This window comes from Trachurus trachurus (genome assembly GCF_905171665.1).
Source record: "Trachurus trachurus genome assembly, chromosome: 11".
Taxonomy (NCBI): Eukaryota; Metazoa; Chordata; class Actinopteri; order Carangiformes; family Carangidae; genus Trachurus; species Trachurus trachurus.
This window is the reverse complement of record NC_139904.1, coordinates 18,621,170-18,637,420: the sequence shown is the minus strand read 5'-3', so window position 1 is coordinate 18,637,420 and position 16,251 is coordinate 18,621,170. Positions and strand designations below refer to the sequence as shown.

General features: G+C 43.2%; 1 protein-coding gene across 2 annotated transcripts in view; it reads right to left on the bottom strand.

Moving 5' to 3' along the window:
* nup153 (nucleoporin 153) overlaps nt 1–15,102 on the bottom strand; it is a 16,935-nt gene extending 1,833 nt beyond the window's left edge. Inside the window, exons 1-21 of one of the 2 annotated variants that reach the window (XM_083982562.1) lie at nt 14,978–15,102; nt 11,435–11,660; nt 11,067–11,342; nt 10,223–10,362; nt 9,154–9,282; nt 8,797–8,913; nt 7,932–7,976; nt 7,639–7,692; nt 6,280–6,420; nt 6,110–6,162; nt 5,352–5,487; nt 4,779–4,946; nt 4,594–4,692; nt 4,394–4,478; nt 4,168–4,269; nt 3,396–4,055; nt 3,067–3,270; nt 1,923–2,873; nt 1,338–1,748; nt 1,014–1,232; nt 339–525 (exon numbers count right to left, since the gene is read on the bottom strand). In XM_083982562.1, coding sequence (XP_083838688.1) covers nt 339–525; nt 1,014–1,232; nt 1,338–1,748; nt 1,923–2,873; nt 3,067–3,270; nt 3,396–4,055; nt 4,168–4,269; nt 4,394–4,478; nt 4,594–4,692; nt 4,779–4,946; nt 5,352–5,487; nt 6,110–6,162; nt 6,280–6,420; nt 7,639–7,692; nt 7,932–7,976; nt 8,797–8,913; nt 9,154–9,282; nt 10,223–10,362; nt 11,067–11,342; nt 11,435–11,660; nt 14,978–15,055 — 4,481 coding nt within the window. In that variant the 5' untranslated portion in view covers nt 15,056–15,102. The remainder of the gene's footprint in view (nt 1–338; nt 526–1,013; nt 1,233–1,337; nt 1,749–1,922; nt 2,874–3,066; nt 3,271–3,395; nt 4,056–4,167; nt 4,270–4,393; nt 4,479–4,593; nt 4,693–4,778; nt 4,947–5,351; nt 5,488–6,109; nt 6,163–6,279; nt 6,421–7,638; nt 7,693–7,931; nt 7,977–8,796; nt 8,914–9,153; nt 9,283–10,222; nt 10,363–11,066; nt 11,343–11,434; nt 11,661–14,977) is intronic. The other variant, XM_083982563.1, reaches the window with a different exon arrangement.
* Between the last annotated feature and the right edge of the window lie 1,149 nt (nt 15,103–16,251).

The following is a 16,251-nucleotide window of genomic DNA, read 5'->3' as shown; positions in this document are numbered from 1 at the left end:
GATTTAGCTCGGACACACACACTGTGTCCGAGCTAAGTGAGCTTACCATGATAACCAATTTTTGATATCAAAACAATTATTTCTGGCATATTTTTTTCAGTCTCTTGAAAATGAAAGTGGTGGGTTTGAAGCAGTTATGTTTTTCTAGGAAATAAAGAGATGATATTTCTACTGAAGCTTTTTTAATCTGAACATAAAGATGTGGTGATTTATTATCTCTTATCAGCTTATCTGCTCTAAATGTTTGGTACCTTACCCTTTGTTTTTACTTTGAATGGGCCAGGAGAGGCACATTATTCAAAACATACTTGCATGGAAACTAAGAAGGTGCAACATACCCAATATTGAATGCAGGGGATTGTGAGAAGTTGAATCCCCCTCCAGGTGGTCCTGGCTGGGGTGCAATGGAGGGGTTGGGAGGGGGGGCAGGTGAACCTGTGGCGCCGACTCCAAAAGTAAATACACCTGAGGTGTTGTTGTTTGTTGCTCCAAATCCACTGGCTGCTCCAAACTGAAAGCCTCCACCTGTTCAAAATAATGCACATTTACATGTTTACAGACAACTATAATTTCACCTACATGTGATACATTTCATAATATGAAGATGACTAACACATTCTTCTCAGGGATTAAAGCCTGATAAAATGTCTGTGCCAAAAAAATGGATGTGTGTGTGTGTGTGTGGGGGGGGGTTGAGGCAGTGTTTTTTACATGTTACGTTAAGTGGCCAATGGCCATAATACCGTAAGCTAACGCTGACACTTGTATCTACTGAATGTGGTAGTAGTGCAAGTTCATTCATTTGGTCCATCTATAATTAAGCAGCTGACAAGTACAAAAGACATGAACACAGGTCAGACCTCTCACTTCAGTGACGTTACAGTAACATGGCCTACTTTCAGAATTCGCTCAAACAGCGCCACACCAGGAACCCTGCACCCTGTTGGAGAACCTTAAGCCCTGTGTTTTACAAACAACCTGGGAAAGGAGCTGAAATGGTTCAAGTGACCCACCTGGTGCAGAGTTATTAGCTGCTCCAAACACAGGTGTAGAGTTGGTCTGCTGTCCAAAGACGGGGGCAGCATTGGATTTGGCCCCAAAAGCTGGGCTTTGGGAGGGTGTGGCTGTGAAAGGGGATCCAAAGGATGAGCCAAATGAAGGAGCCTGGTTGGCCCCAAACCCACTAGTGGGAGCTGAGCTGAATACAAATGGGGCAGGCGCTGCAGACGGAGCTGTGAGTTAAAAAGAAAAATAATTTTAAAAATATATAAATACATACAGATTGTACATACAACACCAATATTTGAGCCCAACAACCACTTATTGCAGATACAGACCTGCAGATGAGACAGCAGAGGGAGCTGCTGCTCCAAAACTGAAGGATGGAGGAGCAGCAGCAGCAGCAGGAGCAGCAGCACTGGCAGGTGCACCAAAGATAAAGGGTTGAGAAGGAGCTGGAGCTGAGACAGAGTTCAGGGGAGCCGCTGAGGGAGCAGGCAGCTGGCTGTCCTGGTTCTGGCCAAAGACGAAGGCTTTAGCTGGAGGAGCATCACTTGAGGTTGCAGCAGGCTGACCGAAAACAAAAGAACCGGGAGCTGCGGAGGGAACTGGAGCCTGGGTGGAGCCGTTGTTGCTGCTGCTGCTGCCGAACAGACTGGGAGTCGGAGTTGAGGACGACGAGGATGTAGAGTTGGTAGGATTACCAGCCATAAAGGAAAATGCTGGTTTTGGAGCAGCAGCAGCGGAATCTGGTGGAAGACAAGAAAAGTGTTGCTCATGGTGTGTAGTGCACAGCAGAGAGGAATTTGTCCTGCCGACTTATTCTTACAATGTGTAATTTTTGTGTATTTGAGCTAAACATGCTTATTTTAATTGTGTACACATTGTTCCAACAGTAATGACAAATAATAAGTCAAAAATACCTGTAGCACTTTGTCCAAAGTTGAATGTGGGCTTTGGGGCCTCTGCAGCAGATGTTTCGCTCTTGTCTGCTGGCTTTCCAAAGGGATATGGAGGTGGAGGTTTTTCTGTTGGAGCACTTGGCTTGCTGAAGGAAAAGCCACCTGTAGTGGCCGCCGCTGGTGTCGCATCTGCATCTTTACTAGCAGCACCGAAGAGGAAGCTAGATGGAGCTGAGGGTGCAGCGCTTTCCTTCTTTTCCTCTGGCTTCCCAAAGGTAAACGTGGGAGCTGCCGGCTCTTTGTCCGCCTGTAACGATCCAAAGGTGGAGCCCCCTTGTGGTGTGGCGGTCACCAAACTCGGCTCTCCCAGTCTCCCAAACACAGACCCGGCAGTGGTGGTTGTGGTGGTGGTTGCATTAGTGATTGTTGATGTGGTGTCGTTTGATGGTGCAGGACTGTCGCTCTTTCCTTGAGAGGAAACAGGAGGAGTGAAACTAACAGAGGATGAGGAGGAGGTGGTGGTGGTGGCGTCTGATGTTTTCTCCTCGGGTTTTGAAAGTCCAAAGGTGAAGCCTCCCTTAGAGTTGCTTTCTGTGCTAGATGATCCAGTTCCAAACATTATCCCGCCGCTGGTTCCGAACTTAAACCCAGAACCGGCGGCGGGTTGGTCTGACTTTTTGTCATCACTAGAGGCAGCCCCAAATTTAAAGCCCTCAGAGGAGCTGCCAAATTTAAACCCTGATGAGGCATTAGTGTCTTTAGAAGTGGTTTCTAACGAGGCGTTTCCAAATGGGGTTCCAAATTTGAATCCACCTGATGATGAAGAAGAAGAAGAGGACTCGGAAAATGAGCCCCCAAACTTGAAACCTCCAGATCCAGACCCCGAGGTGCTGTCTGATGTACCAAACTTAAATCCTCCAGAACTAGAGGTAGAAGTCCCACCAGTTGACGAACCAAAAGACGAACCAAAAGCTGAAGAGAAACAGGGGATAGAAAAGATGCAAAAGAAAGGGGGGGGGGGGGGGGATGGATTAAGTTCAGGTTACACATCAAGTTGTGAGTTTCAGATTTGGTTTTGGCCATATTGGAAGTAAAATATAATTCAAAGGATTAGATTATTAGACGATTAATGTATCATTGCTCTACCACATAGAAATCACAATACCTTTAGGCTCCACGGTAGCCCCGGGTTTGGCTGTCTGACAAGCAACACACTGTACATCAGCAGCCTTATTCTGCACAAGACATACATCACAATCCCAGGCACCCTCTGGCTTCTTGAATTTATCTCCCAAACCAAACACTGGAGCGGTGCTGGCTGGAGAGGAGGACTCTGCAGAAGCTCCTGAGGATGTTCCTGCTGATGCTCCTGTGATGTTGATGAGGAAAGGGAAGATGCTTCACTAAACAGACAATTGCCTTTTTTTTCTTTTTAAAAATAGGACACAGCTGGATTATCTAAACACCAAATGTGCACAGCCATGCTCTCATTACCTGGTTTAGCGCTCATGCAGGCCACACACTTGGAGTCTTCTGCCTTGTTCTGTACCATACATGTATCACACTCCCATGCACCCTCAGGTTTTTTGAATTTGTCTCCAAATCCAGCGAATCCTGTGGAGATGGGAGCTGTGGAGGTGGGTACAGTCTTAACAGCTGAGAAGGCAGAAGGGAGAGTCAGTGAGGGTTTAAGTCCTGTCCCGGGTTTGGCCGTTTCGCAGGCCACACACTTTACTGCATCGGGTTTGTTCAGAACAAGACACGTATCACAGTCCCAGGTTCCTGCAGGTTTGGAAAACATCGTGCCAAAGCCTGTGGTGGTTGTAGTGGTGGAGGTGGTGTTCGTGCTGCTGCTCTCCAGCCCAACCGAGGTTAAGGGTGAAGGCTTACTGTCCATAGATTTTGATGAAGAGGAGTTGGGCTGTGGGGCCATGCAGCAAACACATTTTGCATCCGATGGCTTGTTCTGCACCAAGCACACGTCGCAGCTCCAGTTTAGCGGAGCTTTGAACATATCGCCGAGCCCTGTTGAAGAAGAGAGGGAAGAGGTGGTGGTGGAGGTGGAGGAGGAGGAGGGGGCGGTGGATAGTGTGGAGGTCTGGTGGGGAGAGTTGTCCGGGCCTGGGGAAGTTCGAGTAACAGGAGAGGCAAAACCTGAAGAGAGAAGAGAAGAAGAAGAGTTAAAACAACAGACTTCCTGATTCAGTCATGTACCGGGCAGAAACACAACAACACGGTTGTAGATGATGCGTCAGTGAATCCCCACCAGGTGCTTTGAGAAGATCCAGAACGCTGCCCTGCTTCAGGGTCTTGGCTGGTTTAAAGGGTCCTTCAAAATCTTCTGTGCTTTTGTTTGCTGCTGGCTTCACTGTAGAAATCATCATGACAACACAAAAGTTAATCAACACCAAAGTTGATTATGAATTTTCTGTTTCACGGGAAGAAACAAGAATCAAACAAACTGTAATAAAAAAAGAAAAAAACATTCTTACCTGCTGTTGCTATGGGAGTAGCCAGCTTCCCATTCAACAGGGAGGGACCTATTTTTGCTACAGGTGCACTAAATGTAAATCCAGCCTAGAAAACAGGAACAGCAAATAAACAATCAATCAATGTTTATTTTTTTAATGATATATAAAGTGTATATAAAGCAGATTATATTTAATTAGCAAGTAATAAACCATTTACTTACTGAGGGGGAAAAGGAAGGTGGGCTAGCAGCAGTGGCTTTGACAATAGGGGAAGAAAATGTAAAAGGGACACAGGGGGGAGTTGAGGCCGCTGGAGGCTCCTGGAAAAAAAAAGAAAAAAGAACATAAGTAAAATGTTGTTTTCTAATTAGACGTGCCTGTAGGAAGTGAAAGTTTTAGGACCGACCTTATTTGTGAACATTTCCTTAACGGGAGTAACAGCTGTGGCTTTAGAGGGGGTGCTCATGGTGGTGGAGGCAGTGAGAGGTGGAAGAGGGGAGGAGAAGCTGAAGGTGGGCAAGGCGGAGGTGCTGATGGGAAGTGAAATGGCTGGAAGGTCGGGTACTTCAACCACCTGGAAATCAGAAATTAGTATCACTTTGTTTGCAATTTTAAAGACCGGAAGCTTTCTTTAGTGAGAACTGCAAACTAACAAATGATTCAGCACATTTGTAGAGGAGACAAAACCCTGGTTTATATCAATCTGAATGTTATAAAGGACACTATCTGATCTTTATTGATGACTTTTCTCTTGCCTGATAATAATTCTAATGCTGCCCTGGCATAAATGTCCATAGTAAAAGTAAGAACACCAGTTTCTTTCTTTACTTTCATACAAAAACTGTTTGTGTATCTAACTGATGAGGACTGGGAAACCCAACCCTGTGGTTAAATAATGAACAATGCTGTAATAGAAATGCTCCACTGTCAGTCTTTAAGTCAGAGCCTTGTGGTTTTTGGTGCAAAAGCTTCTTCTCACCTCGTCCTCTTCAGGGCGTTTGGAGGAGGGTCTTGCAGTGGTCCGCTCTCTCTTCATCTTGCCCCCTCCAGAGCCGACGCCGCTGGCTGCAGGCGTGCTCGACAGAGGATAGGCCGGGATGCTGGAACCCATTGTGCTAGTAGAAGATAGCCCAGTTACAGTCAGTACAATAAACTAAAAATCGCACAGAGAAATCAGGCATCCACTGAAAAGGTTTGATAATTATCATAAAACAATGTGACAAGGAGTTGATCTCAGGGCTCCGGGCTTATTTTTCTACTGGTAACATTGGTGTTAAAAGCTTTCTCTTTTCTTTATTAACAAGATTTCCTCTTCCGCTATGTTGTAGTCATATTGTGCAACATCAAAGTCGTTTGGAATACATCGGCCTACACTTCCCACCGACTCTATTATAGGTGCTGCCATCAGGGTTTAAAGTGGTACTTGGTCTCTCCCTTATCATCAGTTGTGTCTCAGCTGGTGGAGAGGGAGAGCTGATGAAAGGACCAGACTGTCTACTACTGTTGTTTTTCTTTTTAAATGATCAGCTACAATCACTTCACCTTAGGAACACAGTAACAACTAAATGACCCGCTCAGCAGGTTTCATCAATTTTCTTCAAAACTGCAAACTCACATTTAGCTCACACACTTGTTTTTGTTGGATATGCTGTATGTATATGTTTGCATTACGTTTACTTATCGCTCTAATTATTTGAAATAAATATACGGTTACTCCCAGCAGTGTTGCATTAGTACCTTTGAGATGGACCTGGGGTTGCTTTAGGTAGCTGAGGTGATTGTCTTGTGGGCTGTTGAAACAAGAATAAGAAAATAATTAGAGCAGTTTGTATTAATCACCTGTTGGCAGTATTTAATGTATAGGACCACTGCTGTGGTGCAAATTAAGGCAGCACTGTGTTACTGACCGTCTCTCTCGGGGTCCTGTCCAGACTTCGGCTCACTCCTCCAGGAGTCAAAGTAGGCCTGAAGGACACAGAGCGGTTTCCTGACACTGAGGCTGCAGCAGGAACCACCAGCTTCTGCACCGGCGGGAGAGCGGGATCCATCTGAAATGAAGAAAGTGTGTTTATACATAGATGAAAATTAGAAACAGACAAGAAGTGCTTCTTCACCTGAGTGTGGCTAATTCAGCTCCTGACTCTATGCCACAGAACTCAACAGGTGTACAAATGTTAGACACATCCCAGATGTGACCAATACATTGACCAATGCATTTCTCACCTCCAGAGAAATACAGGATTGTTTCAGAACAAAACACGCAGGGCACACACATCGGGTACAACTGCACAAACATAAAATCTTCTTCCAGCAATATGATCATTTCAATAAATACATACAATTAAATAACACCAGTGTTATCCTTTTATTTTGGACTAGAGCTCTATGGTTGTTTCACCTTCTTGCTGGCACATTGCTGGTGTCGTGCTGATAACAAAAAAATGAAACACAGAAAAGCTAAACTAGGCCTGTGTATTATACTTTGTTTCTCAAATGCAAAATTCCTCACTGTGAAATCCGAGCATCCATTTCCGCGCCAACTGCTATTTGTTTAAAAAAAAAAACAAAACAGTAAAGGCTATTTGTCAACTCCCAATCTCTTTAACCGTTGAAAAACAATGCAGTTCCTCAAATTATATATTGGATTTCCATAAGGTAATATTATGACGGATTCATTTATAGGGAACTTGCAAGGGTCAATACACCATTGTTGGCCTTTACAAAGCAGCTGTCGCAGATAGAAATGCCTGACAGTTATTACTGAGGTCAAGTCCAGCCCAGTGCTGGCACAATTTAACAATGGACCACACTTAACACACAGCACATACACACTTTCATGAACTGAATACAACCTGCAGTCTAGCACACTTTTGCTCGCGAGCACTTGTGTGCACATGCACGTGTAAAGAACAACATGCACGCACACGCAGCGGTGAACAGCTGTGTCCCGGCCGCGGAGAATCCTGTTAACTATTGTAAAGGAGGCCAACAGGCAGCGAGGCAGGGAATGACAGAAAGACGAACCACAACAAATGCTGCCGAGTTTGTACAATGACATCCCTGTTTCATTCACATCACTGAGCCTTGTGAGCGTTGTGCAAACACTCCAACCAAGACACAAGTCAGGTTTGTTTGCTGATGTGCAATATACCAGCTTCAAATCATGCAGGGACATTTGGCGTTAAGTCTTTATAAAATCAGAATCTTCTCACAAATTAAATTTTTGACATGAATGTGGCCACAAGAATAACAGAATCTGTACTTACCCTTTTCTTTTTTGCCTGGAAATGTGAAACATCTAGATTTGATCCATCCATCAACTGCCAAAGGAAAACTCGTGTCAGAAAACAGGTCTTCTTTATGGGACAAAAATCAATAAAACTTCTCTATGTACTTTTCCAGTATTTTACAATTTCACAGAGACTTATTACTCAAAAGTATTTCTGGCCCTTTCTTACATGTTTTGGATATTAATGACCACTTGTAGTGGTTGTACTGCCTTATACTATGCTGCTGTTCATGCTTAGACACACAATTTAGGGGCATGAAGAACACTTACTGGTGACATGGGGGATGAAGCTGCTGCTGGGATTCTCTTGGCGTCCTGTAAATAAGAGAAAATGTCAAAATAATCTTGCCAGGGAAAATGCTAAAATATGACGACACAAATTCTATATTAACGACATATTTAGTGCTAGAGCACTGATGCACTTTAAGTTGAAACCTGGGGGGTTATTCCATCAAAGTCACTAAGAACATCCAGACTATGGTGTAATCTTGAAGCTTGAATTAGCGCAAACTCCAAACCAAACCCCGACCCGTTCCATCAAGTGAGATCAGCCGGCTCCACTTGACGCCAATTCAAGCCTCACCTCGTAGAAGCCCACACCAGTCGAGTGCCAAAAATATCAAAAAATGGCCCAAAGCAAAGGAAACACATGCATCAAAGCTTCTCCACAGTGGAGTAAACGCTCCTTATGGAGATTTATGATGAATATAATATAGACTACAACACAAAAAGTCAACACTGCTGCCATTGACAAGGTAACGGAGGAGGTCTGGAACAATACGACTGACAGGATCAAAGCGTAAATGACACAAAGTTCCTTTTGTTTGAGCATCATATGAACCCCTCTTGCACGTACGTTGTATAGCTTACTAGGTAGAGGAGGCACAACTTATGTCTCCGCTGCAGCCGTCATGGAGGTCGGAGCTTAGCTGAAAGCACCAGGCTTAGCCAGAACCATGGTTTCCATGGTTACCGAGGTGGAGCTAATCTTGGCCGTGTTGATGGAACTGAACTCTCACTAAAATAAACAAGACTAGGACATTTAAGCCAGACTTTGAGCTAAACAAGCTTGATGGATACCCCCCAGGTTTGAACTGCAGAGATTGTGTTTGTGTGTGTGTGTGTGCACACTCACGGCCAGGGGGCTCGACATGCGCTCCAAGGACTGCAGGATGCGTCTGGCTGTAGCGCTGGTCACACCACAGGGCTGAGCACCGGCAGGCTTGGCCTTGATCTGTCTCCTCACCGGAGCCTACGGATCAGATGAGCTAATTTAATCTCAAATTATAATAAAAATATTCATACTTGAGTCGCATTCATCTTATGATGTCAGAAATTAAGTGCTCACCTAGAAAGGGCAAATACACTTCAAGGACATTGGATGTACATGTAGAATTAAAATAACTGGTTGTCATAAGTTAATAAATTCACCATTATTCTGCTCCAAGATGAGTCTCTGAGCTTCTAGTCTACATGGCTGTCACTAGCTCACCTGGTACGGTGTTCCAGGACGTCCGCGAGAGCTCCTGACTGCAGCTGCCCCACCGTACATGGTCTTCCCGGGGTAGAAGGGTGAGTCTCCAAGCTGGCTGGAGTTCAGCACTGTGCTGTTTAATGATGACTGAAAGAGAAAGGGTTAAATTTAACATTATTGGGTATAAGTTGAATTAGTTCAAACTATTTCTAATCAATGACGTTATATGAAATCTGAAATTAATTCTCAGGCCTAAGTATTCGTCATGTGTGAAAACGTGTAGGTTTAAGCAGCTAAACAAACATTGTAATCAGCAAAAATTCAAATAAACCCTGTAAATGTTTAAATAGCCAATCATCTTTATTAATATGTCAACTTCTTATCCCTAACTTTCCTGTGTGATGTAAATATCATCACAATGTGGTTTAATGTGGGGGGAAAAAACCTAAATCAATCTCCGGGTGTCAGTGCATTGTTAAAAACATATGCAGCAACAAGCTTGGACTTGTACGAGGTGTTGCTGCAAATTTTGCTTTTATATTCCCAACAACACTTTCTTCAGACTGCACACCAGGAAAGATTAATTCTTATGAAGTGTTGGCGAGGCTCAGCTGTGGCGTCTGGCACATTGCCACCCGCGATAGTTGTTGTACAACATGTCAGTGACACCAGAGAGAAAGAAAGCGACACATCAAGACACTGCATGGCCGTGGGCAAGGTGGCACTTTTCCAGATTATGCAGGTAACACATAACACCTACTAATTATCAATAATCAAAACTGAAGCCTGAGGTACCATTATTTAGCGACACCTGAAACCCAGTGGTCAGCTTAAAATGTGACCAAGTTTGTGGTACACGTGATTTTGAAGAGTTGGTGCACTGACCAAATTCCAGAGGGCCATTTTATATTAAGTGGGTCACCGCACTAATGGCACAGCCTAGATCAAACCCTGAGACACCAAAATACAGAGCTTTGTGGCACAGATTTGTTCTTTCAGTCTGCTTTTCTTTGCTTTCTTTCTTTTTTTTTTGACCATTACACATTGACAGACTCATTATGCTGATGACAGAAACCCAGACACTCACATTGGAGGATGTTCCAAAAACTGACAGGTTGAAAGCAGGCCTTTTCATGCTGGAGTGGGAGGGCTGAGGCCCAGAGTTTGTTCTGTCCATCTCGGGGGACCAAAGCTGGGGAAGTGACGCTGTTTTGGAAGTGGGAACATCTGAAAAAGAGGAGATTCATCTCAGACCGTGTTGTGGAAACCAAGCTTAGCATTTCAGGTCGGGGCCTAACCACAAACAAGAGAAATAAAGTCACAGACACTGACCTGACCTCCACCTACGACAAAATTCAAAATGTTTCCTTTTGGGTATGTGGTTGAATTTGCTTTAAATACACTTATATTCAGTTTCAGATAATAAGAAATCCTGTACAAACCAGATCAACACAAGGTGAATGTTGTGATGTGTGTGTCAACATATTTAGGTTCAAGCCATTCAAATGTCAGTTTTTATAAATAATGTCCATAAGAGGGCACCAATACACCAAGAGACAATAAAACTATAGGAGCTCATTAGGGTGCATATCTGTCAGATGTGTCCTCATGTTGCTACTAGTGCTGGAGTGGAAGACTTGGCCAACTGTAACTCGCATAGCAGCTCAAACTCTGCCGCCGAGCTGGGTTGAGAATTATCACATCCTGACCACCACACCGTTGTTGACTTATTAACTCGTTTCAGCTTGACCTACATTTCATTTTCAATCAATAAAAGTTGATGTTGTGTGACTTCTGTCTGTCATTCAGAGCGAGCAGCCAAAGCACACATGAGAACAAGTTTGACAAACAGTAGTGGTTGTGTTTTTATTATTTGATAATCAAATGTGAAATATTTGTTGACAGCTCTAATGCAAATACTCTGCCTTTACCTTTGTCAGAGGCGCGAGAGGAAAACCCGCTTGTGGTGGAGATGTTATCATCTTCATGCTGCGATAGGTTATCCTTGATTTCTTTAACCAAAGAGAAGCCAGTGGAAAAGGGCCCAGGGGCTGTGGAGGTGGAGGGCTGGGAGAAGAGGCTGCTGGAAGCCCCCAGTGTTGGGGAGGTGGCATCCAGCGGGGGGAAATGGAGGTGAGAGCGACTCAGAGGCGGTCGAGAGAGCACATACTCCTGAAAGTTCAGGGATGCCCGACTGGTTGAGGGCTCTGTGCAAGAGAGGACGGGTTCAGATGAGCACGATGGAGCAGAGGACAATGCAAAACTACATGTAATGGGTTTAATAAATCCTTTCCCTTACCTGTGTTACTGGTGCTGGGCTCTGGGGAGTCGCGACCATCCAGAGGAAGAGGTCCCTCTTCACTGCCATTAGGGGGAGGAGGAGGTGGGGTTTGGCAGTTCTGGTCTGTCCCTTGTACAGCCCCCCCTCCTTCAGGAGCATCTTCATTCTTGAAGTATTTCTGCAGCCAGGAAGGAACGATGCTCTTTACTGTGTCTGTCACCCGACTGATGAGGCCTGACTGCTGCTGATAAAAACACAAGGAACAGAGAGGAGGCCATAAACGGGGGAATGAAATGTGTGAGCGGCACAGATGAAGGCGTATAGACACTATAAAGAACCATAAACTTGAGACATTGTTTATGGCCGCCCATTAGAAATATTCCTCTATGATCACCGCCGGATAAAATTCAGTGCATGTGAAACAAAACAAGTAAAAATGCTTGGATGAATTGTGTGCATTTATGTTTTAACAATTTACACCAAGACAACAGAGTACGGATGCTTGTATTTATGATTATCAGAAGATAATAAATCTTTGGTGAAACCAATTCCACATAATTTGTTTCTGAGGCCATGAAACGTATCAAAACAATTGCTGAACTCTTGTGATTTAACTCCGCATTTTATTATTTGAATCAGCTGCACAGCCCCACTTGCAATGAGAAGCCATTCGTCCTCCCCGGTGCAAAGCAAAACACAAGCTCAGTAAGACAGAAACTGGGTCAGGCACTGTATGCTTCGATGAAGCAGCGAGCAAGTGACGCTGGTTTGCACTGTACTGAGGTGGATCATTTTTAATCAATAAGAATGAGTCTTGACTCCTACACCAGGCATCACAGGACCTCAACAGAAAAATTACTTCTGTAAAACACTTAACTTAGTGAAAACATGTCTTCTACATCATTGGTAACCAGTTAAGTGGAATATATCCAACGCCTCTGAATGGGTTTGCAGACCTTGAAAGGAGAATACTGTATTCAAAAGTTACCAAAATGCTGTTGAACTTTTTGTCTCGAGTACAAATCATTCCTCTAATTGAACGTTAGAGCATCTCATGCTCGTATATCTCTCATGAGTCAAGGTCTGGTTCATGACATGAATGATGTTATGACAAATTCAAAGGAGGGTCCACTGTGTAGCAGTGAACATTTGCTTTAGCTATTTTCAGCTCTAATTTCATTCATAACACAATATTAATATTAGATTGGTATTATGACTGTGACTGAGTATCTTAAGATGAGGTGAAGTTACCAGGTGGAGAAGGGAATATCTAAGCGGAGGAGCTAGTTAACTGGTGCATCTCCTCATGTACATGCTGTGTAACCCCTGACAGCTTTCAACTCCTGATAACAGCCGTGTGTCTCTAATCTTTGATATACACCTGTGGGGAAGCCTGCACTTTAACCCATGTGCAAATACACACAACTTTGACAAGACAAGAGCGTAAAAACACGACAGAGCTGGTTGACTTAGTGCTACGTACAGTATTGCTGTTGTTAGGATTTATGGGTGCCACATTTCTGCTGTGGACAGGGTCACGGCATCAACTGACACTGCTCTCTGGGAGCTCTCATGTCTGACTGACTTGTAACATGTAACTGAGAGGATCAATATATTTAACTTTTAAAGCTCAGAAAATCACATGAATGAACGTGATAAACTATACTCCTACATCCTTATTTCCGATGCTATATGCCACATGAGAGTATGAAGTAAATGCTGGCAAGAGGGTCTTCCACTGTTACGATTTGCAGGCAATGAAGCTGTGAGATGAATCAAAACGGTGACAATGCAAAAACTGCATGTCTTATCATGCTCAGGCATTTTAAACTAGCATAGCTTGGTAAACCAAGCTCTACTACCCAATTATCAAGTTGAACTGTAAACAATAAAGGAAAATCATTGTTTTCAGATGACTTTGGTCCTGACTCATCTGTGGTCTTTCGACATGATAAAATGTAATGTAATGTAATCATGACTCCATATCACATACAATGGCCCTTCTCAAATCGTATTCAGGGTCAACACATCATATACACATAGGGTGGTGTCAAGGGATTCACTGATACTTATACCACATACCAAGTCAGCAGGATTCATGAGCAAAATTACACTATTGCACTAAGTTTAATATTCACTCAGGTAACAGTTCACTAAGCCCACCTGGTTTTAAACTAATGCAGAGTTAAACATAAATCCAAAGCCTTCACTGAATTATACTGTTCAGTTTTTGTTTAAACTGTTTTAAATAGGTGCTTATTCAACTTCACGTTTCTTTCAGAGGTGGTACTTTGTGGTGGTGCATGCTGAATTGTATTGTGCAATATTGAGGGGTATTTCTCCAACCCATATTTATCTCAGTGAAGGTGGACTCACACTTGTGCTACACAAATAGTGCATTCATGACAAAACCGTTAAACACAGAAACTTGAAATTTATGTCATTTCTGTCTTTATGATCATGGCTTGTAACTTTATATGTTTCGGTAAATGCACATAGAAAATTGTTAAATTTGAATTCAATTCATTAATTTGAAATCACTGCCCAAAAGCAATGATATATCAATTAAATAATCTAAATGTTGTCTCTGCTGTTGTCTAAGACTAGCTACTTAGTAAACATCTAACTGATGTTCAATCTGCCGGTTTAGTAAATATACAGTAAATAGTAAATAAATAAATAAAATATTTATAGGCTTTTCTGTGCAGCCATAGGACACATTAGTAGGTTGATAGTCATATAAACAAACCATCTGATTTGTAGTTCAGTTGATTAACGTTACTCTGCGTAGTGATTGAAAAATACATTATTAAGTCCGCCGTGCATTTAGACACATCACATCCACTGTTCACATCGTGGAGTGGCTTTAAAACTATCATTAGTCGTTGTCCCAGCGCCAAGTGAATCCACTCAGACAAACCATGTGGGTTTCCAACCAAGTCGATGCTTCCTGCGCAATCCAACGGGCTGAGATTTGGCTAACACGGAGTTAGCCTGAGATCCCAAACGTTTCCCGTGACGCCCGGTGCCACTGTATGAAAAAATCACCTGTATTATTAAAGCTGGTGTCACGCAACTGCGTCCGAGTGTAAAGTGGGACCCAAGCGATCATGTCACGGCGTGAAGCCTCCAAACTTAAAGACTGAAAGACAACAATGCGCTGCTCGCCTGTGCTAGCGTCCATTAGCACCAACGGCTAACGTGTAGAATTCCACTTCCTTGCTTCCTGCTAACTGTGCTAACAGCTAATAACTTCCTAACGGCGCCGAGCGTGGCTCTTACAACGTGTCATGTGTGCGTTCATACCAGTAACAAATACTGGTTAACTGGTCTAAAAGACTTCCCCGTGCCGTGATTTGACCTGTCAAGTCCGTCTGATTTAGCTAACCCTGTAAGCCAGCATGCTAATTCACTAGCAGCGCGTGGAGGCCACGAGCGCTAACAGCAGGCCGTAAAAAGGTCTCCAACAAAACAATAACAACGACTGAAAGATAGTGGCACTGCGGTCACCGGGATGTCCTCGACAAGAGCTTTTAACACGAAAACTTTCACTCGATTTACCTGTTTACTCTTGGCGTAAGGTTTAGAGGCGATGTGATATCTCCTGCTTCTAATTTTCCCTCCACCCGTGGCCGCCATGGCTCTTTCGTCTGAGCGTCTATCGGTGTTTCGGCGCCGGATAGCTGTCATCGAGCACAGGGGCCACGCACTGATGCATCATGGGAAATGTAGTAACAGAACGTAACAAAGAGGTTTGACAGGACATTGTACCACATGGTTTTAACCATAGAGGTTTTAACATGGGGTTATTTTGATACTACTGAGAATCGTGTTTATTCTTTATATTAGCATGCTTTAGTCATTTCAGCAGAAAGCAAACCATGGTGGGGAGTGATTGAATGAGCAACATTTACCCGATTGATGTACTGAATTAGCTACCTTTGTTACTTTATATTTGAATATTTATATACACCGCGGTTGAAACGAACAAACACACAGTTGGAGCTTTTGATTTCTAATTACTTTGCAGAGCCATAGTATTAAAAATATCCAATAACAAATAATAATAGATTAAGCTACCCAACATATAAAATACCAGCATTTAAATCTATGCATACACAAAAAAGCTTTAGAAATTATATAGCTACTACTATAGTTTATTAGTTATGTTATATTGAAGATTTTGCAATGGGGGTTACAAGCAGCACATTTTTAACATTTGATGAAACATAGAAAACACAGTGTGCCCTGACTATTACATTTTTGTGTAATACACTCTAAACATTGAAATCACTCTCACAGGCAAGTGTTTAAAGTGGAGATGAAGCAGTCAGCCAAATACACATAGTTAATTAAACTGTTTTCCACTGTACTTAAAAATTGTCAAACTAACACATGAAACGTAACCATTAAGGAGAAATTTTGAGTTTAGTTTGACGTTTTGCATTAGTTTTTTAGCTAGTGCGCCGCCATCTTGTCGTTCGACTGTCCGTGACGTCACGGTGTTGGTTGCCTCTGCTGGCTGACAGCCACAGACAGTGAAAGTGAAGGACAAAGCTACAGACAGAGACGGTAAAACATGAAACTGTGGAGGCACTGGATTAGAAGAGACACAGAGGAGACCTCTACTGTGTTGCTCCTTCTGTGAGATAGTTTTACAGTGTTAAAAAATAGAAAAAAAAACCCTCTTTTTTTAACTGCCGCTAATAAGGAGCCGCCGCAGCAGCGGAGCTGTTATCAAGACTCCTCTGCTGATCTCGGTGTGATCATTTCTTACAGCATGTTTACATCCAGAGGAAAATTCTGATCAACTCTGAAAGTTGATCATTCACCGG